Source organism: Babylonia areolata, chromosome 19, assembly GCF_041734735.1.
Source record: "Babylonia areolata isolate BAREFJ2019XMU chromosome 19, ASM4173473v1, whole genome shotgun sequence".
NCBI lineage: Eukaryota > Metazoa > Mollusca > Gastropoda > Neogastropoda > Buccinidae > Babylonia > Babylonia areolata.
Window position 1 is genome coordinate 38,123,374 of NC_134894.1, and position 22,567 is coordinate 38,145,940.

Genomic DNA, 22,567 nt, shown 5'->3' on the forward strand with positions numbered 1-22,567 from the left:
GTCACGGTGTGTGTGTGTGTGTGTGTGTGTGTGTGTGTGTGTGTGTGTGTGTGTGTGTATGTGCCGGTGTGTGTGTGTGAGTGTGTACTGTCACTGCCACTCAGTACTGACGGACGGACCCGCGGGGACTGATGATCGGCCGTCACGTTCAACTGACGAGTTGTTTTTTTTTTTTTTTTTTTTTTTATTAAGTGGTTGTTGTCATATGTTACATTGTGATGCTGGCGACTTTTTAGTCAGTGTTTAGTACGGGATTTTGAGTTGAAATATTTTAACTGATCTTATCAATCATTTCTTCAGTTTTCAGTTCTGTATCCCGGGCCCCTTTTACTCGGCAGATTAATGCGTACACACACGCGCACGCGCACATACACTCGCACGCACACATGCACTGCCGATTGAGCTGCACACACACACACACACACACACACACACACACACACACACACACACACACTGTCACGTGACACTGCAAACGCATAATTGCACCTGTTACTGAGTGGGGCCCGTGGACATCACGGCAGACTTATAAATATCTTATTTACAAGTCCATGGGGGGGGCGGGGGGTGCATATCATTACATCCGTTTCAGTGTAGGTGTAGTTCCGTTCTTCCCTCCCATTCACCTGTAAGTCTGAAAATGTAACAGACAAAACCACAATAACATGTTTTCTTCGCAGGCACTTCGCCAAACCCTTACAGGGCCTCGCCACTGCATGACTACACACAACAGGCGAGAGCTGGCACGAGAGTTGGACAATACCATCATAAACATGGCGAGTACAAACCGTTCTGTCTGCTACAGTTTTGTTTTTGTTTTGTTTGCGTCTTGCCTGTTACCATTCTCAAGTTCTTCAGATAACAAAGGTAAGAATAAAATTGCTGATCATTTTCCGTGTTTATTTTATTGGGAAATAAGCGGACATATAGTCTATTTTTCATTCGACTTGGCAGTCAAAAAGACGTGTGTCAGTTCTGTCACTGTTTTGTAATAGGTTTTTGGTTGGTTTTAAAAAAAAAAATTAAATTATTATCTTTTTTATCATTCCGGTTCAAAACATTGGGAAAAAAGTTTTTTTTAAAATTTGCATGAAATTGACCCAACTGTTTTATCAGTGGTAGTATGTATTGTGATGAAATTAGAACCATAAAAAGATATAGTATAATTTTAGAACATTTCCGATTTCGCAATTTGCTATTTTTTTGTTGATTAATTCGTAGAAATGTCAATAGGCAGTCAGCTTGCTGCCAGGAAGTAAAGAAAGTTATGAATTACAAGAGCAGTCAGAGATACTACAGAAACAGCCTTTATATTATTCAGCTTTGTGAAGCATGTATTTAATGAGAAGCGGTGAAGCCTCTCTCTCTCTCTCTCTCTCTCTCTCTCTCTTTGTTTTTTTTGTTTGTTTTTCTTTTGGTTTAAATATATATATATATATATATATATATATATCAATCAAAACTCACCTGACTTTGTTTTGTAACTTTAACAGTATTGAAAATGAAATCCTTCTTGTGTTGACCTATCAGCTAGATCCACATTCATGATTCAATCCATTCTGCAATTGTCACTGGATTCAGTTTGAACTTTAAATTGATAGACCACATGATTTATTTTACTAAACTATGAATAAATTTCCATTCTTCCATTGGCACAGTTCATTCATGAAAAAAAAATATATATATATTCATGAACACATGATTTACAAGTGAACAATGTGAACTCTGATGGACAAGACATTGATAACAAGCAGCCTGGCTAATACTGTAATAGTTGTAGTAATTTTTTTGCATTTAATTTGTAAATGAAGTTGTACAGCAGTACAAGTACCAGTAGTAGTTATGGCTATATATATATATAAGTCTACATTCCTTCCCCTCCACACATCTGTGACCAGAGAAATGATTGTTCATTCCTTGATGTAAACACTGTTCATCCTGACTTGATCGAAGGGAAAAATTGCAGTTATTGCTGTAGTTGTTTAACAAATTACTTGCAACTTGAAGGTAATTAGTATTCAGGCTGTAGTTTTATGTCACTTCTTCATGGGGGCACACTTGATTTTGACTAAAATTTTACTTTCAGTTAGTGAATATTGTGATATGAATAAAGATTGTACCAAATCTGGTGAGCAGTTTGTAATTCTCAAAAGTGGTAAATAAGCCCATGATTAATTCTGATTGAGACAAAATTAATAAATACTAAGAAAGCGTTGGAAGGAATGAAAATATTACACATTACAATATTACTCTTGGTGTTTGAAAAGGTTTGAACATATGTCATAACTTTCAGTTGTCAAGCTAAAAATAGTGTTATTACTTTCATTTTTCAAGCTTAAAATTAGATTGTCATGACACTGATATATATATATATATAGAGAGAGAGAGAGAGATGTATTATGTACTTGTACAAGTTGTAGAATGTTATCAGAATACTCAAATGTTATTAACTGAGACTTGGTGTGTAATGCTGATAGCAAAGTTTTCTAGAAGGAAAAACAATTTGCTGTCTTTTAAGTTCTCTCTCACTACTCTACTCTTTCTGTGTCTGTCACTGTCTCTGTCTGTCTGTCTGTCTGTCTCTCTCTCTCTCTCTCTCTCTCTCTCTCTCTCCCTCTCCCTCTCTCTCTCTCTCTGTCTCTGTCTCTCTCATCCTTAAGTAATAAAGTTTTTGAATCTTGAACCTCTGTCATGCACACTCCCAAACCTTTTCTGGCAGTGCTCATGCTAGATTATCTGATTAATAACTGTCTGAATATGTCTGAATATATATATATATATATATATATATATATATATATATATATATATATATATATATTCAGACAGTTATTAATCAGATAATCTAGCATACATACATACATACATATACATGTATACAAATTTGGTCTCCTTCTGTGCTTGCCGTTCATACTTAGCACTGAGTTTAATGATACCTTTCAGGTTTTACTGGTCAGATTTAGAGGTCCACAGTAATGTTTTCTTCCTATTTAGAAATGTGTTTACTCAATCTGGGTGTATACACAGTTACACTATTTGGAAAATTATTGGGATTCTTTGGTACTAATATTAGTACTGTTCATTTTTTTATGGAAATTTTATTAACATTTAAAATCATAATACATGAAATATTTGGGAAGTTGGAAACATTTAATAAGAAAAAAAAGAACTGATTACTATTGGGAGCTTAAAAGTTAATTTAGAATTTCTTTAAAGAAAAATAGAAACTTACGCAAGTTATAGAACAAGACGGTCAAGCAGGTTTTTTTTGTGGTTTTTTTTTGCTGTTGTTCTTGTTGTTGTTGTTGTTGTTTTTTGTTTTTTTTTTGGGGGGGGAGGTTGGTTCTTTCTTTTTTCTGTCTCATTCAGTCATTACAAGTGCCACCTTGTTTCACAACTAGTGCAGTGTTTTCACCAGCACACTACGCATTCATGTCCTAAATATCTCTGACACAGGCACAACAGTCCAAGGGAACTGTCTTGGAGTGTTTTTCGATCTTATGGTCATCCACTTTTTCATTGTCTCATTGATGCCCTACCATCACTCATTCCAGACTTTCAGTTCACTGTTGTTCAGTGGTGACTGTTCTGATTGAACTTGTATTTAAATCTACCCATGTAGGCACACACATGGGTATGAGCATGCACACACTCACATGTATATACATAACATGCACACACAACCACATACACCCACACAGAGAGTTATTGCCACTGTTGTTACAAAAACCTCTGTCCAGCTGTTCAAACTCATAGTCATGAGCTTAGCTAGCATGTTTCTTCTGTTCAGTCTGCTACTTTGGGGAAGGGACAGAAAGACTGTTTCATTTTGATTATGTTTGCTTATTGTTGGCTTGGAGATTATGCCAATATTTGATTAGTAATACCATCACCAAAAACTCTTGCAATTCAAGTTAGAGTTATGGCTGCTTCTTCTTTCAGTCATCGTCGTCGTCTTTTTTTTTGAAGTGGTTGATGGTGTGATGGTCTTGTTCCTGGGTTTTAAGGTATTCTGTTACTGGCACATTTCGTACAACTTAAAACCCTCTTATTAGTTGTACTACCAGCAAGTCTGTATCGTGTATGTCCATGACATCTATAAAATTTAAGGTTTTGCAGCTGGTTGTTGCACATTGCCTTGTGCTACTCTGGTTCCACCACCCCACTTTCAGGTTATTGAAGGAGGATCATTAGGTCAATTTTAAGGCATGTTGATTTGCTGTCCTGGCATTTCTTCAAGCAAAATGATGCACATCATGTGGGAGAAAAGAGGCTTAATACTGAACATTGCTTCAAGAAAATAGGCAAGTTACATGGTAAGCTAGCATACTTGTCAGGCGATCCAGGAAGAGCACTGGCTTTGTTCCAGGATAGCTTGGCAGTGTGTGAATGTAGGTCACCAATTCTTCAAGTACTCATTTTAGTGATCAGGGTCCAACTGAAGTAGGGAGTTTCATGTCAGAAACATCCCAGCATGTTGGAAGAATTAGTTTGAGAACAATAAATCCCACCCTTAAAAGTGAAATGTATGTGAACAAGTACCTGAATGACCATCTGTAGAGCAACAAACCTGACCCTATATCATGTGTAAACAATTACCTAAACTAAAAATTCTGTGTGGACTCATTGACCACAAGAACATTTACTACGGAGTAGTTAATTAATCCCCAATGATTACACCTGGAAATTTCAGCACACACCCATGTTATCAGCTCAGTTTTTTTGTTTTGTTTTGGGGTTTTTTTTGGTTTTGTTTTGTTTTGGGTTGTTGTTGTTTTTTTAGGGAAAAAATGCTGCTAATAGCACTGTAGTAGATACATTCATTGGGGAAATTCTCACATGCAGACCAGAGTTTATTATTTACTCAGATGTGTAGAGCTGTTTGAATGGGATGTCATTGAATGGTTGAGAACAGCCAGAAATAAACATAAAGTCAAAATTGGGCTTGATGTGCATGTGAATGTATGATTATGTTTGATAATGTATCAAAATCAAGAAATTACTCAGAATCAACAGGTGAGTTGGTTACCCCGTACAAACTACAATATCATCCACACAACAATAGTGGAGAGAGACAACTGTCCATTCCCACTACAGCATTTGTTCACTCATGCCACCCACGCCCTTCCTTTTCTATTTAAAGGCTTCTTCTTAGACCCCTGCCAGTGATCATTCAACCGTTACAGACAAGTCACGCATAGCATGACGAAGCACTTTTTGAAGCGGCGGCAGTTGTGTCATTATTTTCAAATCTGTCATGGACTGAACATGACACTGCAGCCTTAAGAGAGTAGGTTGTGGTGTGATGAGGGGCTTTTGGGTGGGGGGGGAAGGTAGATTGGAGGAGGAGGAGGAAAGGTGTGTGTGTGGTTTTATAGGTTTAAGGAGTGAGTGAGATATTTTTGCAGGGTGTTGATCACAAGTGTGAAGTGATCTGTTGAAACTTGAGTGCTGAGGTTCTCCAAAAGGCATCGTCTTAATGGTGATACTGAGTGATAAGTTTAAATTCTCATTTTTGTTTGAAAGAGAAAGAGAGAGAGAACACTGAACACTGAATGATTTTAATGACTTGGTATGAAATGGTATTAACTAAACCATAATTTTCTTCTAAAAGTTCTATTGAAGGCATAGTGAGTGAGTTTAGCCAAAGACCTGATATTTGTTGATATGCTTGTCTTTAATATTACATGTAATATATATGCGTGAAGGGTTTATCAGTAGACTTTATAAATCTGTTTTTCATGTCTGTAAAGAGGTTGTATACAAAAAAAAAAAAAAGAGAGAGAGGGGGGGGGGGGGGTGCAGGGGTAAATTTTTACTTAGAGTGAGGAAAACTGTATTTTTTCTCCAATGTCTCAGTTATCTTACACAAACATGAAACACACTTATCTCTCTCTCTCTCTCTCTCTCTCTCTCTCTCTCTCTCTCTCTCACACACACACACACACACACACACACACACACTAGCAGGTATACACTGTGGGTAGATACAGACACATACAGTCTCTCTCTCTCTCTCTCTCTCTCTCTCTCTCTCTGAGTCTCTCAATCACTCATACAAATCAGCGCATTGTCAGGCAGACAGAAAGGAAAGTTCATCTGTGCCTGTGGTCTTGCCTTCACCACATAACTAGGCTGTATCATTCATGAGGATCAATGAAATTGCTTCATGGTTAGAAGAACTGTCAGGACTGTGCTGGGAAAGGGAGGTATCGATCAGTCTGCATTCTGGGTGGTTAGTTTGGCCCAGTGAAAAGTCTTACATAGACAGCACCCAGTGCAGTTTGATCTTGGTTATTCACTCTTTCAGTTTCAGTCTTGTTGCTTGATATCACACACACACACACACACACACACACACACACACACACACACACACACACACACACACACACACACACACACACACACACACATGATGGGTTATGACACAGTTACTATGATAGTGATAATAATAATGAGCTATTATGATTATGGCAATTACAATGATGAGAATTATAATAATGGTGATAAGATGTTTAGTGGGTGAAACATGTGGACATGGTTAGTGATCAGGTCACAGCAGAGGTAGTGACATGATGATGATGGTGGTTATGAATATGATAAGATTCTAAGAAGTAAATGGTAAAAATAATGAGGATTAAAAAAGAAAAGAAAAAAAAGAGTGGGCTTTGTTTGGATGCTTTTACCCAACCTGTTACTGTAGGCAGCCATATGTCATTTTGGGGCTTGGAAGGATAATTTTGTAGTCCTTCTGAGCTGATGATCGATGGTCAGCAGGATGACTATGATCAGGATTATATTCTACCCCTTTCCCCTCCCTATCCCCAATCCCTCACCTCCTCCCAGTCCCTGCATTCTCATGCTGTTCAGCTTGATACTTGGGAGATGAATTGCTGAATCTGCTGCTCAAGGTTATTAATTAGAATAGATCAGTATGAGTTGTTCAACTTGGTGGTGGTGGTTTTTTGTTGTCGTAGTTTAAAAAAAAAAAAAAAAAAAAGAAAGAAGAAGATATATACAAATATATATATGCTATTAAAAAGTATTATTTACTCTAGTAATTTTGGATGTGTTTTTTAAATTTTCACAACCCTTTTTTTTCGTTAAACTAAACAAAAAACATACTGTGCCTTGACATTAAATCAGAAAATGTGTGTGTTTACATGTGTGTGCAATATTTGTACACATCGAAAAGCAATTTAAAATCCCTCTCAGCACATTTGTCTGGGAACTATTGAACAGTAGATTATTTGCCGACTTGGCACTGCATTTGATATTCGTCATGTGGTGGGGTTTTTTGTTGTTGTTGTTTTTATTACTTCTTTCCCTCTTATCTCCTTTTTAGTTTTTTTTTATTGGTCAAAAAAATGAGTAAAAAATAAAACAAGACATACTTTGCCTTGACATAACATCAGGTACACATGCTGTGATGCACACACACACACACACACACAAAAAAAAACCACACACACACGCACACATGTATACACACACACACACATTCACACACACACACACGCACACATGTATACACACACACGCACATTCACACACACACACACACACACACACACACACCACACACACACTCCTACACATTTATCTGGTGTTGATCAGTAGAGTATTTGGTGACTTTGCACTGCATTTAATATTCATCATTTCATGACAAGGACACCATCTGAGAGAAGGCAGTCTAGAGTTACAGTTGATCTTGTGCAAACATGGTTTGAAAAGGTTATGGTTTGATCTTTATATCAGTATCCATTGACACTTAAGTTATAGTGCCTATCCTCAGTCAGAGACCAAGCTTTAAGTTTAAGCACTTTATAAACAAGGAGTCATTAGCACAATAACTACCTGGGTAGTGCCTGACTTACTAGAGCTGCCTTTAGGTGCTTATTCATTTCCAGTGTCATTCTGTCGCTTTCAGTTACATGCACGCACACATGTACACACAGTCATGTGCGTACACACACACAAGCACATAAGCACGCACACACACACACACACACACACACACACACACACACACACACACACACTGAACACCCCCTCCAACAAAAAGACCATAAACAAAAACGAACATCCCCTCACCCAACATACACCCATGCATGCACCCTCTCTCCCTCCCTCTCTCTCTCTCTCACTCTCACTGAAGTGAAATATGTATAGAGATAATGCACACATGAATTACATATAATGGCTGTTTGATTTTGAGTGGCTTAGTGGTGACTGCCCTAAATTCCACATGCACGAGAGAGTGATTTTTACTCAGAAACTTTACCAGGGACAACGCTGTTGCCATGGGTTCTTGCATGCACTACCAGGTGCATGCTACACACAAGACCTTAGTTTATCATCTCATGGCAGTGACTAGCGTCCAGACCCAGACTCAAGATCTAATGGTGGGGGAGAAAACTCAGGCAAGTGTTGGATTCAATCCTGTAAGCTCAGATTCTTTCGCTTTTTAGGTAGACACATTACCACTAGGCCACCACGCCACTCACTATTAAGTGTGCAACTCTGTAACTCTCTGTAGCTGAACATGTTTCTGTGAAGATATTTAGACAATCAATTGTATGTGATGGAGAACTGAATTGGAAAATGAAATGTTTGAATCAGAAGATGAACTAGGTGGATAAAAGATGTTATTACTTTATTATTAAGTATTAGTGTTTACTTCTAAACATGTATTGATGTAAAGATATTGATTTGAAAAATGTTTTGCACCTTTTTCTTTTTTTTTCTTTTTTTTCTTTTTTTTTTTTTAATTTTGTTACTCGGAATAGATAAAGATATACTGTGCTCGTCAGTATTTAACTTTTAAGATTTTTTAATGCTTTCGCTTTTACTCTGAGTCCTAAATCAGTATTTAACTTTTAATAATTATTAATGCTTTCGCTTTTACTCTTGAGTCTTGAGTCCTAAATATGTTGGCTGTTCATGTCTGTTTATGACACCACAAGGTCATCAAATGTGTGGAATGGTTGACTTATTTTTTATCCTATTTATGCACTCTGACACATTAGGCTGCTACTAGAGATCCCCACTTCTGCCTGTCTTGTGCTGTCCGAACTATCATTCTCCAAGTATAGCCGTTCTGTTTCAGTTCAGCGACATCTTCCTTGGTCTTCCTCCTTCTCTTTTCCCATCTGATGTCCAGTGAAGAGCTACTCTTGAAAGTTGGCAGCATTTTAAGCACATGATCTCTCCATTGCCATCTTCTTTGTTGGATCTCTTTGGTGATGTCCAATTGATATTGAGGTGTTTTTTTTCTGGATTTCAGTATTTCACTATTTGAGATGAGCATTTGTATTTGTATTTCTCTTTTTATCACAACAGATTTCCCTGTGTGAAAATCAGGCTGCTCTCCCCAGGGAGAGCATGTTGCTACACTACAGCACCACCCATTTTTTGTATTTTTTGCTGCATGCAGTTTTATTTGTTTTTCCTATCAAAGTGGATTTTTCTACAGAATTTTGCCAGGAACAACACTTTTTGTTGCCATGGGTTCTTTTACATGCGCTAAGTGCATGTTGCACACAGGAGCTTGGTTTATTGTCTCATCTGAATGACTAGCATCCAGACCACCACTCTAGGTCTAGTGGAGGGAGAGAAACTATCAGCGGCTGAGCCGTGGTTTGAACCAACGCGCTCAGATTCTCTTGCTTTCCTAGGCAGACAGTTCTGGACTGTTACAAGTTGAAGGCAACTTGGTGACTTTCCAAAACTCTTCCATACAAGAGTGGAATGGTTGACCTTTCAGTCTGTTGATCTCTCTTTCTCTCCTGCTGAGGCTGCTCTCTCTTTGCTTTCACTGATTGCATTGCCCCTGTATTTCTCTTTTTGTATGAATATGACTACAGAATTATAATGTTGCAAATAAGTTACCATCTGTCTGTCCACCAGTTTGGATGTGTGTGTATGGCTTTGTTTTAGTTTCCATATTAATTTCTCAGTCTGTATATATATATATATATATATATATATATATATATATATATATATATATATATATATGTCTTAAGTTTATGTTTCAGCATGCAGATCTCTTGCTTGTTCTATCTGGCTTTCTTTGATCATCTCTGTTTCATGAGAGCTGTGCATGACTGTGACACAAGTGCATCCTTCGGTTCTGCAAGTTTTGATGTCTTTCTTACATGTATGTATGCATAATGATTTTTGGCTTGACAGGAGATTTGCTGGAATACAGCTTGGTGGACAATGTCCCTGCCAACAAGGGCCCAGCCATCCATGTGGAGGCCTTCCACCCTGTGCGAGCCAAGCGTCAAGCATTGCCCAGCACCCCTTCCACCCCTTCCAACAGCACTGCTGAGAGCAGTCAAGTCACCCAGGCTTCGACCCTCATCCCTATCACTACCACTGCTGGAGACACAACGGTGAACACAAATATGAATACAACAGCTGCACCAGCCCCCACTACCACTGCTGCACCGGTGCCACAACCTACTCTGGCGCCGGACACGACCACAGTGGCAGCGCAGCCGACCACAGTGCCGGTGATGATGACGACCACCACCAGCACAAACAGAAGAACAACTCAGGGTATCCAGAGTACCACCTCAACACTTCCACCCATTATCACTGAGGTAAGGGTGATGATGATTTGCATGTTTATTATTGTTATAAAAATGTGTCCCAATTCTCCTGTTTGGCCTGGGTATCATAACACTCCTGCAATTGATAGGGGGAACAAAAGGCCAGATGCATGAAAAAACCACCATTTCTTGCTGAATGCATGTGTACATTCTTTTGTTTCAGTTTTAGATCAAGCAGCACAGTACCAAAAAATATGTCACATGAATTTTTAGCCATTCAATACAGAACACAGTATTAAAAAAAAAAAAAAAAAAAAAAAAATAAAAAAAATTAAGTTTTATGATTATAATGTTGAAAATTGAATTTAAAGAAAAAGCTATATCTATCTCATCTTTCTACTTATCTATGTATTTGTATTATACTCTGTATATATGTATGTATAATGTATATATACTATATGTACCTAACAATACATCTATTGGATTGTAGACAATCCATTTATTTCCAAAACTAACATTATATATGAACTAATAATGAAGTGAAATGCAGTTCGAAACATGCATACATCCACGCACACTATCACATGCACACCTGTTACATTTCTTTACAGTTTACACACTGACACACACTCTCCACCTCTCACTATCTCTCTCTGTCTCTTGTGCACACTGATAAAGGCTCAGGTACACATTACTTTTAATAGCATAATTGCTAATCCAGTAGAGCTAGTTTTCTGAGTAAATAATGACATGTAATTGAAGCAAACCTGCACCCTGCTGGGTTTCACTGAATGTTGCAAGCCTTCCAGGTTGTCAAGAATAATCATACATTACATGTGTGGAGTGAGGGGCATTCTGGTCTGAAGGATTTAGTGGATCCTCTTCCAACAGTTTAAGGTGTTACCACCTAGTGAAGGCTGGAAAAAGAAGGCAGCCTGTGGTTAAAGTTTTTGACTGAGACTGTTTTGAGATTTATTTTCAAAACACACAGTATATGTGCATGTGGGTACCATGTACCAATGCACACAGGTTGCACATGCTACTTCATACAGACACATACTTTGCACCTATATGTTTACACTGCATGCACTTACAGATATATGTGAAGAAGAGTCAAGAGATAGACACATGCACATGCATACACATATAAATTTGCATGCAGGCACTCTCACACTCAGGACATTGTCAAATTTAATAATAATACTTTGTTCTTGATCACTGTGTCACATCACTGAACTGACATCTAAATAGTCTCTCCATCTCTCTCTCCCTCTCTCTCTCTGTGTCTCTGTCTCTGTCTCTCTCTCTCTCTCTCTCTCTCTCTCTCTCCAGAGCAAATCAATCCTTTTCTCTTGTGCTGTCTTGAAAGAGTGAGTTGATTCGCTTTGCTTGCAACAGTTGTGACTGGACATGCCAGTGGTGAACAAGAGTGTGTGTATCCTCCATTTCTGACTGCAGTTGAAAGAGTTTTGTTCTGGTTTTGTGTGTATGTGTGTGTGTGTGTGTGTGTGTGAGAGAGAGAGAGAGAGGTCTGGTATGAGTGTGTGTGTGTGTGTGTTTAATGTGGGCATACATTTATGCATGAGTGTGTGTTCATTAAAATCTAACCATTTGGAAAAGGTCATATCTCTAGCAAATACCGAAATAGTACTTGTATTATTACATTTTGCAAAGTGAAACAAAAGGAAGAGGAGAGGGTACAGTCATTAAACATATATACACTGATACAGTGTAAAAATACACAGTGGCTTTAGTTGGTGTTCATTTGTATGTGTGCAAATGTGTGTGACTGTGTGTGTATTTTTGTGTGTGTTTAATCATGGGGGTTGATTTTCATTGTGCAGAATGACCACAGTTACTACAAGTCGACCATCATCCCAGGAGCTGCGGATGACTACTTTGTGCCCCTTTATAATCCTCTGACCCATGAATCCCTCAACTCAGCTCATCGCTTGGCTGGGGTAGGTCCTTTTTTTGTGTGTGTGTGTGTGTGAGAGAGAGAGATCGAGATATAGAGAGAATGCATTCATGTTGATTTGTGTAATATTTATGACAGTAGGGAGAACATGAGAGAGATAGAGAGTTTGACAATACTTAAGTGTAGAACATTGATATGATTTTTTCACCTGATTTTGGTGTGTGGAGAATAAGCAATTGATAAATAAATATAAAGCCGTCACGAACATCTTTGAACACCAATAAAAACTATAAAAAAATTTAAAAAAGTGAACATGTCAGCACCTTATGTCACAGTGTATTGAGTACTGAATAAAAAGCTCCTTAGTGTGTATTGATAAAACCAGAGAAACATATTCTGCCTTTTGTGTACATCAGCCACTCATATCTCTCAGTGAGAGTAGTCTTGTTTACACAAATGGCAAACATAATTCCTTTATCAAATGCAACAGCACTTGCTTGTGAGGTTCTGGCAGGGTTTTGTGAATTCATTATATTTAGTTGGCACTAGCCATATTCACTCTTCAAATAAAAGTGCATATTTTGAGATCAATTATTTGTTTTTGTAGTTACGAAGGCTGTGATATCATATTTTCAGTTTGTATGATTTATGTGTAAATTATTGAAGATTGTGATGATGAAAAAGGTTGTTAAAATGAACTGTAGTGGAGGCAAAGAGATCTGTGCATTGGTAAACACTGGCTGATTGAAAGTCCTAAAACCTGTCTGCTCACAGTTTTAAATAGTGCCTAAAACTTGAAGCTGTGACTTCTAGTTTTAGCAAGACACAACCCAAAGCATGTTGATACACATGAATGTGAAAAGAGTGTGATGCCAGTTGGGCAATTGGTAATCCGAATGTTAATCTGTGATTTGTTACATACACACACACACACACACACACACACACACAAACTTATGTGTCTAAAAATATCACTCAATAAAATTATTATACTTGATCTTCCTTTCATCAGTATTGAATATTTGCTTCATATTTCTTTCCATAACCAGTATTAGAATTTAGATATTTACTTCCTTGTCATCGTCAAAATTAAACATTTGTTTTCTCATATTTCTCCCATGTCCCTGTTGTCTTACCTTCCCCTTTGTCAGCTGTCTGTGCAGATTTTTTTTTATTTTGATTATTCATGAGATGGATATTCCTGAAGTTTGCTACGATTTTGCAAAGCTGACAGTTATGAGAGTGGCAGGGTTTTTATTGGCTTGGGGATTGGGTCCTAACCTTTCGACAGCTTTTGTGGTCTCCAGTTTTGCTGTATTGAAAGAGAGGAATTGTTTTTTTGCATTGGTTAGATTTCCTAGTTTACCGCTTTCACAGTTTTGTCTTTGTTTTTTAAGTTAGCATGGCTGTGTGAATGCTATGGGGAGAAGATTTGGAGGAGTAATAGAATGTTTAAGTCAGCATAAAAATCAGCATTTGTGCACATGCGTTTTTGTTTGTTTCAGTTTTTATGTCTGTTTTACTTTTAGACAGGCAGGTTGCTGAAAAGTTCATGTGCTTGTATTCAGATTGTTTTGTTTTTTTGTTGTTGTTTTTTTATTGTTTTTTTGTTTGTTTGTTTGTTTGTTTGGCTGTTTGTTTTTAAATACTGACATGTCTGCCACATGTAGAGCATTAAAAATTCCAAAAGCCAGGGGATCTGAATAATTTCATTCTTTCTCAGCGTTATGCAAGTTTGCTCAAAAGTCCTTCACTCTCAACTGGAGAGTTTCTTTTTTACTTAATCCTCCTGTAAGCCCACAATTTCTTGCAATCCCACAATTTCTCTCAGTGAGAGAAATCGTGGGATTGTGAGATATTGTGGGCTTACACCTCCTTTGTGCCCTATAGTACATAGGATTGCCACCAGAGATCACTGCTGCCTCTCATGTGCTGTCTTTGCTAGCTTCACCCCAGGTATAGCCATTCTTATTCAGTTTTTCACCCATTCTGTGTCATGTTTCCCTTTTTTTTTTCTTCCCCCCCTATCGTTTTCAGTGAAAGGCTACTATTGGAAATGCATGGTGGCATTCTACGTATCTGTCCTATCCAGCACCATCATCTTTACCTGATCTCAGTATTGATATCCAGTGGCAGAGGTTCTTTTTTGAAGAGCAAGACTTTCAGGCAGTGATTAATTGTTGCCAAAATGAAAGAAAACAAAGAAAAACAGAAAGTGTTGTTGTTTGTTTTTTTGTTGTTGTTTTTTTTGTTTGTTTGTTTTGTTTTTTCTTGGGATTTTTTTAATTATTATTACTGAGTAGGATAAAGTAAGTTTAAAAGACATGGCTGATTCTGCGCACGCCGCTTGGGCTTAGGAGGCATGGTATATGGGGGGCCCTGGTGGCGGGTCTCTTCAATGGCATAGAACCCTGGCGCCCCTGGGAGGAGTGGGCTAAATATGAGGCCACCTCCCTGTTTGTCTCTGCCCTGTGGCTGACAAAATGCGGCGCATACTGGCCGAAGAGGGAGTGCTGCTGTGCTGGGATGGACCGCAGGGCAGCCCTCTCCTCTACTGGAATGTTAGAGAGGCGGAGAACGGCATCACGCCGCGCTAGCACAGTATTGAAGTGAAGGCTGGTAGCTGTGTCTGCAGCTGCCATGAGACCAGACGCTACCCGATTGCCAAAAGTGTTTAACCTCGGGTCTGAGAAGAGGCCAGGTGGGACAGAGGAAGGAGACTCCGTGTCCTGATGAACTGGACGTTGTTCCCACAGCTCATTGGCTCTGTGGAGGAACGCGTCAAAGAAGGTATAAGCCGTGGAAACCTCGAGGAGGCAGCGGCGGGCCAGTTTGTCCCACTCTGCTAATGTCTTAAAGGAAAGAGTAGCTGAGGTGGGGAAGGTGGTGCGCTGTGAGACCAACATCCTGTCCTGCGCGGAGGGCTCTGCTTCCCTGTAGGCAGGGTGGTCCTGTGTGTACCAGGACCACACTCCTCCCTTGGAGGGATCTTTAAGGAACTTGCCTGGGGAAAAAGTGCCCGGGGCAGTGAGGGACTCCCTGCCTGGAGGAGGGATGGAAGCAGCACCCCTGACGGTGCGGGCTGGCTTATTAAGCCATTCCTGAGCCATTTCTGGCACTCTGAGTCGCCTTGTGGTTCTGGAGTTAGAGTCACATGGCCGAAGGAGGGTTAAGGGTGACAAAGTTGCCTGAGGGACTGATTCGGCACGCGTGACCCTATTGGGGAGGGTCAGTTCGAGCTCGGCAAAGTCCGAGTTTGGTTCAGGCTGGTCCCTAGGGAGGCGTGGGCTCCATCTGTCCCCCTGGGATGGGGGCGAAGAGTGCTCATCCGCTTGTTCGTCCTCATCCGAAGACAGGGGCTCCCCCTCTTGTTCACAGTCCATCCCCTGGTGGGTGCCATCCCAAGTGGATGTACCCACGGGGGCGTCCTGTGGGCTGTGGTCAGCCCAGCGGGATGAGCTGGGGCGATCCTGAGCAGGGACCCTGGCCTCTGCTGTTATTGCATCAGTTTGACATGGTAAGTATATGTATCACCAAACATGGAGTATAATACAAACTCCTCCTTTTAAAAGACATGTAAACATGCTGAACATTTGTCTTCACCAGTGCCAACAACTGAGTGTATGGTGGGTGGCACTGAAAATGAATAAACTAGTGGAATATTTATACAGTGGTGCTGAAGAGGATAACTTTTCTTGAAAAAGTAAAGATCTGGTGTCTATATTTGGCAACAAAAATATCAAATCGGTAAATAAACAGTGACATCATTAAAACAAGATCAAATGAGTGCGCTGAAAAGAACAGTAGCCACAGCAGTAGCATTGATGTTTTGTTTCACCATGTTGAGAACTAAGAGGTTTTAGCTGCACAAGATGAGGTGAGGACCCTTTACAGTGTTGTCATTGCGTGTGTGTGTGTGTCTGTGTTGCACAGGTCATCTCCTTGCCCATGGAGTTTAACTTCCGGTTTTATGGCCACAAGATCAACAGCATCACTGTCGCCACGGGAGGTAGGCCTCTGCATGATTTTTGTCTCTGAATAAAAAAAATATTAAAAAATTATTGATTGGTTCAGGATTTGTTTTTGTTTGTGTGTGTGTGTGTGTGTGTAAAAATTGATTTATATATATATATATGTGTGTGTGTGTGTGTGTGTGTATAGCGATATTTTTAACTGTTACCTTCATCTTTATTTCAGTTTTATTTGCATTTTAGTATTATTTTATAACGTTGATTTCATTACTGCGACTTTCCTGTTGAATTTATTTTGACTTTTCTCTAGGTGAGTTGTAGTAGCTATGATTGTAGTTGTTTTTTTAATTAGCATCTCTTAACTTATATGATAAGTCGATCTTTGGGAAATATGTTTGTCTTGTAACTCTTTATGAGAGTGGTGGCCTAATGGTAATGCATTTACAAAGGAAGCGAGAGAATCTACCAAACATGATCAAATGCCTCCCTTGCAATAATTTTCCCCCCTTCACGAGACTTTGAGTGGTGGTTTGGATGCAAGTCATTTGGATGAGACACTAAACCAAGGTCCCATGTGCTGCATGCATTTAGGGCATGCAAAAGAACCAGTGGCAACAAGTGGATTGTCCCTGGCAAAATTATGTAGGAAAATCCTTTTTGATGAAAAGAAATGCGCTTGCAAACAGGAATAAAAGGGTGGTGCTACAATGTGGCAACACATTCTCCCTGGGGAGAGGGCAGTCTGAATTTCACACAAAGTAATCTTGTTATGGTCAACAACAACAAAAAGTAATGCAGTACAATAGAATAAGAGCACAATTCAGAACAGGAAAGGGGATAAGTGTAAATGGATCCAAAGGTATATTATATCTTTGAGGGTTTTGTTTTTGTTTTTTTGTTTTGTTTTTTACCCCTACCGCAGATGAAAAAACATGATGAAATCAATGTTCTACATTCACTGTGCAGGTTTCATCTACATGAGTCCCTTTGTGCACCGGTTTCTGGCAAGCACGCAGTACACGGCTCCCTTGATGGCCAATTTCCACACGGCCGCCAGCAACGATTCCAATATTTACTTCCAGCATGTCGGTCAGTAGTCTTTGTGTCTCTGCAGTGATGGTCAAATCGATAATGATTTAAGTCATGTCCTGTGAAGAAGGTGGCAGAATGGTGAAGATACTTATCTGGAAATACAGTGTCTGTGAGAGTGTGTTCAAATCCCAGTCTCCCCCTTTCTGCCATGTTTGACTGGAAAATCAACTTAGCATTTTGGCATTTGGTTGAGATGATGAACCAATGCCACATGTGCAGCGTGCACTTGGCGCATTGGAAAAGAACCTATGGGAACATAAGTGTAGTCCTCTGGCAAAATTCTGTAGAACAAAAGAAATGAGAAAGGTACACAGTTATGTATGCATACACTCGAGGGCTCACTGGCACATTGGGTTATGCTGCTGATGAGGCATCTGCCTAGCAGATGTGAAGCTGATATAGATATGTTCAGACGTTGTGTCGCCTCTTTGAGAACCTGAAACTCTGTCCAAAGTGAAGGTCATATTGATAAGGATGTGCATGGTAATAGGCAAGTAGGTGATGGTTATGCCTTCTTAATGCCTGTCACTGAAGAAGAAATAGATATTTTTATTTGGGAGAAAAGAGACTGATGAACAGATTGTGCAGAAGAAGGATTTAGTTGATTATTTGTGTGTGCATGTGTGTGTGTGATTTGCAGGTGATGAATTCATTGTTGAATGGCAGAATATCCTGCTGAAAGGTGAAGAAGAAAGTGAGTACACTTTGATGTATTTGTGTTTCAAATGTATGATTATTTTTGTTTTCATGAATCCCTGGTACACACACACACACACACACACACACACACACACACACACATATATATATATATATATATATATATATATATATATACATACATATATAGATAGAGAGAGAGAGAGAAGAAACAAGTCAGTCTCAAGTGTTGATGAAGAGATGGATAAACAGGCAGACAGACAGATAGTTTAATATAGATAGATAGGTAGATAGGTAAATAGGCATTAATTTGTTTCCACAAACTGTATTGTCAAAACATCTTTGAACAAACAAACAAATGTTAATGCACTGAAAAAATAGGACTGTCATTACCTTACCTATATTCACACAAGACAAAATATCTTTTCCTATTACTTTTATTGTCATAACACAGACATTTTTCAAGATTATTTTCTACCCTCCATCACTGAAGGGAAGCAGTTGGCTCTGTGGAGTGTATCAAATTCTGTATCCAAGATTTTTTCCTTCATAAACAAACAATTCTTATTGTGATTATTTTCATTGTTGTTGTTGTTTTTGAAGTTATTCAGTATGCTAGATATTTCAATATTGAAGTCCAAGTAGATTAGATCAGTTTATTAGTAGACTAAATATTCTGTTTATGAAGGTTACTGAAGGCAAACTGTTCGGGTTAGTGGACAAAATAGTCTGTTATGGAATGAAAATGTGTTGGAGAAGTTGATTTATTCTAGTTGAATGAGTTTCACTGTTGTTGTGGTTTGCATGGTTGATTGAGTGGTTTATATTCGGATTGGCTGATAAATTAATAAAATGACTGATCAATCAATTGGTTTGTCGAACAAACAGAAGGACCCTTCACCTTCCAAGCCAAACTAAAGAGTGACGGCACTATCACATTTGTCTACAAAAAGGTGAGTTCTTGGCAGTGTTTGTGTGTGTGCACTGTACATGTTTGCACATGCATGTGTGTATGCTTATGCATGCATTTTTGTCTGTAGATGTACATGTGTGTACTTATGTGTGCTAGCGTGAGTATGTAAGTATGCGAGTGTAACTGTATACAAGAACTTTTGGTATGTCTTTTGATTCATGTTTCCATAGCTGTCGGTTGCCTGTCCTTGCTGGGTTTTTTTCTTTCTTTTTTTCTTTTTGTCCCTTTCCGTTCATTCTTTCATACTTTTCTTTCTTTCTTTTTTTTTTTTGTCCTTTTTTTTTTTTTTTTTTTTGGTGGTGGGGGGGGGGGTTGTTGCTTTTTTGTTTGTTTTGGGGTTGTTGTTTTTTTTTGTGGTTTTTTTGTGGGTTTTTTTTTTTGGTTGATTTGTTTGTTTGGTCAGTAGGAATCACAAGAGAGCCATGGAGGTTTTGCCTGTCTTGATAAAAATTTTCCCTCCATGTTATTTTCAGTTGCCAGTCCCAATAACAAATATCACTTCTGAGAGCCATCCAGTGAAGATTGGCCTTTCTGACGCCTTTTACAATGATACCCATGTACCTGAGGAAGGTGGGTATTATTTTGTTGTAATCCTGTTTCTGACTTAACCCTCTTGTATTCAGATTCTCTGAGGCCAAACTCCCCTAGATTTCGGATTCTTTTGTTGAGTTTAGTCTCAAAATGGGTATGTATAGTTCACGCTTCACAACAACCAAGAATAAACCTCTAGTCATGAAATTCGGCAGGTATGGTCATGAGGCTTTGTTCTGTCATGTGAGCGAGATTCTGTGTGTCTAGATGTGAAAGGTCGTGTCTCTGTCACCAAAATGTCACCAAATAGGTCACATGCGATGATGACAATTCTAATACAGCACACCAACATGCAGTTATTCCATGCACATGCACGTTAGTGTTGTGAAATGAAGCCGCGGCCTACCTGAGATGATCTGTCTCCTGTCTGCCAGTACAGTCCCCACAGGTAATCCAAAGAATGTCACACAGCTAGTGTCAGTTGTCACAACTGAAGAGTTACTGGAAATAATTTCAAGCACAGTTCCATGTTGCTCTTATATCACTGTTCTAAGCACTTTGTACAGATCTGTTTATACATGCACACAATGTGTTACTGTACAGTAAGGATAGTGAGTAGAGTGTCACTGCTAATTGTCACAGAGTCACCAAAACTACAGGTAAGCACACACACACACACACATAAACAAAAACAAGCTAGCTTGTCCTAATGTTGAGGCACACTCTGTCCATGGTAATCACGGAAACAGTCATTCACACTGCTGATCCAGCTATTCCGGAAGCGAGGGTCGGTTGACCAGTAGCACCACAAACGTGGCAGACGATTGATCCCCATCATGATCAGCACAGAGAGATAGGCCCGCATTTCGTCAGGTGTTGTTTCGAACCATAGGGGGTCAGGTGTGCCCCGGGCTGCTTGTTTTTGTCGGGCATATCTGTTGGTCTCTTCTGCTGCAACTTGAAAAAATGTGATGGGTATAAACAAAAAAAATAATCCAGAGGGGTGGCAGTGAATGCGCAGGGCCTGTCGGCTGCTGGAATGTGGCCATGTTGGTTGGCTGAGTAGCCGGTCGCCACGTGGTTTGCAGAGCGGGGAGTGGCACATTGTCCTCGGGATCACTTTCACCACTTTCTTCTCCTTGATCGGAACCTAAATGCACATCAGAATCTTCTTCTAATTCTTCACACTCTTCATTCACGTCATATTTCGACACTTCTACTAAAATAAGACCTAATTCCTCCGCTGAACAGTCCTCGAACTCACTGGTGCATGCAGACGACGCCATTGTGAAAATCGGTCAGTTTCATTCACAACTCTCCACACGCAGTTTCCTTTCTTTGTGAATGGAAGTGGTGCTAGCATCCAAAAATAGCGATGCCAGATAATTGGACTGTATTAGGGAACTTTTAGTGCCTGTTGAGCATAGTCACGGCATCAGCACATGATGGAAAAGTACCACACACATGCTGCCGGCGCCGGACGCATCGAGGCGCTGCGCACGCGCGAGCAGTGCCAGCTGCTACCGTTATCAGAAGGAAAGGGTTAACCCTTTTGCCACTTCTTTGCCAGTCAGTCTGCCCAAAGTGAAATTGCAGAGCACAGCTAGAAACTGCCTGTGCAAGAGATCGACTGAGACACATGGTGGTTGCTGTACTCAAACTACTATATCCTTGGAACCACTCATCTCACTGACTTTTTCTTCATGTTAAAGCAACGACATTGTTGCATATTGTCAATAATTGTTGTGAAAATTGATTTTTTATCTTCACACATCACAGCCTGCTTGAAGCAGTAACGCGCTGCCTTTTCCGTGCATGGCTTTCTTCCTTTTCTTCAGTGCTATCAGTGTGTTTTATCTTTCAGATTTAATGGCAAACCAACACACACTGAGTTACTATCAGCAGCTGACTGAGAGTTTGGACTTTTCATTCAAAATAATATTTACAGCGTCAGCTAAAGTATACTGACGTGAAGCACAAATTCCATTATAAGTACTGGGTTGAGTGTCCATAGGGAGTGTTGAGCGATCGCAGTTATCTTGCTTCGTTTGTCATCAAAACTCATGGTGAAAATGACACGTCCCATTCAAAAACAAAGGCAATATGGTATCGAGGCTGAAGGTGAAGGACTGACCTTTCACCTTATGTAAATATTTTGACTTTGTGTGATTCAGGGCAGAGAAAAGCGTCATGGGAAGTCACTCTAATAGTTTTGTTGGTGCGTGTTGCCTACAGTGGCGAACCCTTGCAGTCAAAGGCCTTTGCCGTCAGTAGCAAGCCCATGCAGTCGGCGGGCGTCGCCTCAAGTGGCGTAAGGGTTAAACTAGAGATGAAAATAGTAGCCATTTTGGCCTGACTAACAGTTTTAGATAGACAAATTTGTTGATGATGATGATGACAGTGGTGATGATGATTATTATCAATGTTGTTTTTTCAAATATATACAGGAGCATTGTTAAAAGCCTTAACCAGGATAGTTTGAAGAGTTCTGATGCCTGTGACTTGGCCAGGACTGATGATGACAATGATGAGGTGGTTTTGTGGGCAGGAATCATTCGGCGGAGAATTGTCGAGTACCACCGTGTGGTGATTGGCATTCAGATGATCGAGCAAGGGACTGTTGTCATCTTGACACCTCTTCCCAGTGAGTGACTGAAAAAAACTGCAATTTTTGTTTTCTTTTCTCTCTCTCTGTTTTTTTGTTTTGTTTTGTTTTTTTAATGTGGTGTGGTGGCTTTTGGTACCAGTCTTTCTTGATTTCTTGATCTGGCTGGCTGTCCCCCTTTTTATTTCTATGTAACAACAGGTAAGGCATGCTGAACTGTCATGCAGTAAACGTTTTCAAGTGACTGATGTATTT

General features: G+C 39.5%; 1 protein-coding gene across 1 annotated transcript in view; it reads left to right on the forward strand.

The window, feature by feature from the left end:
- The first annotated feature begins 761 nt into the window (after positions 1-761).
- LOC143294305 (uncharacterized) overlaps positions 762-22,567 on the forward strand; it is a 33,635-nt gene continuing 11,829 nt past the window's right edge. The window contains exons 1-9 of the mRNA XM_076605749.1: positions 762-867; positions 10,198-10,613; positions 12,407-12,523; positions 16,414-16,489; positions 17,418-17,540; positions 18,184-18,237; positions 19,092-19,156; positions 19,650-19,746; positions 22,256-22,351. Coding sequence (XP_076461864.1) covers positions 774-867; positions 10,198-10,613; positions 12,407-12,523; positions 16,414-16,489; positions 17,418-17,540; positions 18,184-18,237; positions 19,092-19,156; positions 19,650-19,746; positions 22,256-22,351 — 1,138 coding nt within the window. The 5' untranslated portion in view covers positions 762-773. The remainder of the gene's footprint in view (positions 868-10,197; positions 10,614-12,406; positions 12,524-16,413; positions 16,490-17,417; positions 17,541-18,183; positions 18,238-19,091; positions 19,157-19,649; positions 19,747-22,255; positions 22,352-22,567) is intronic.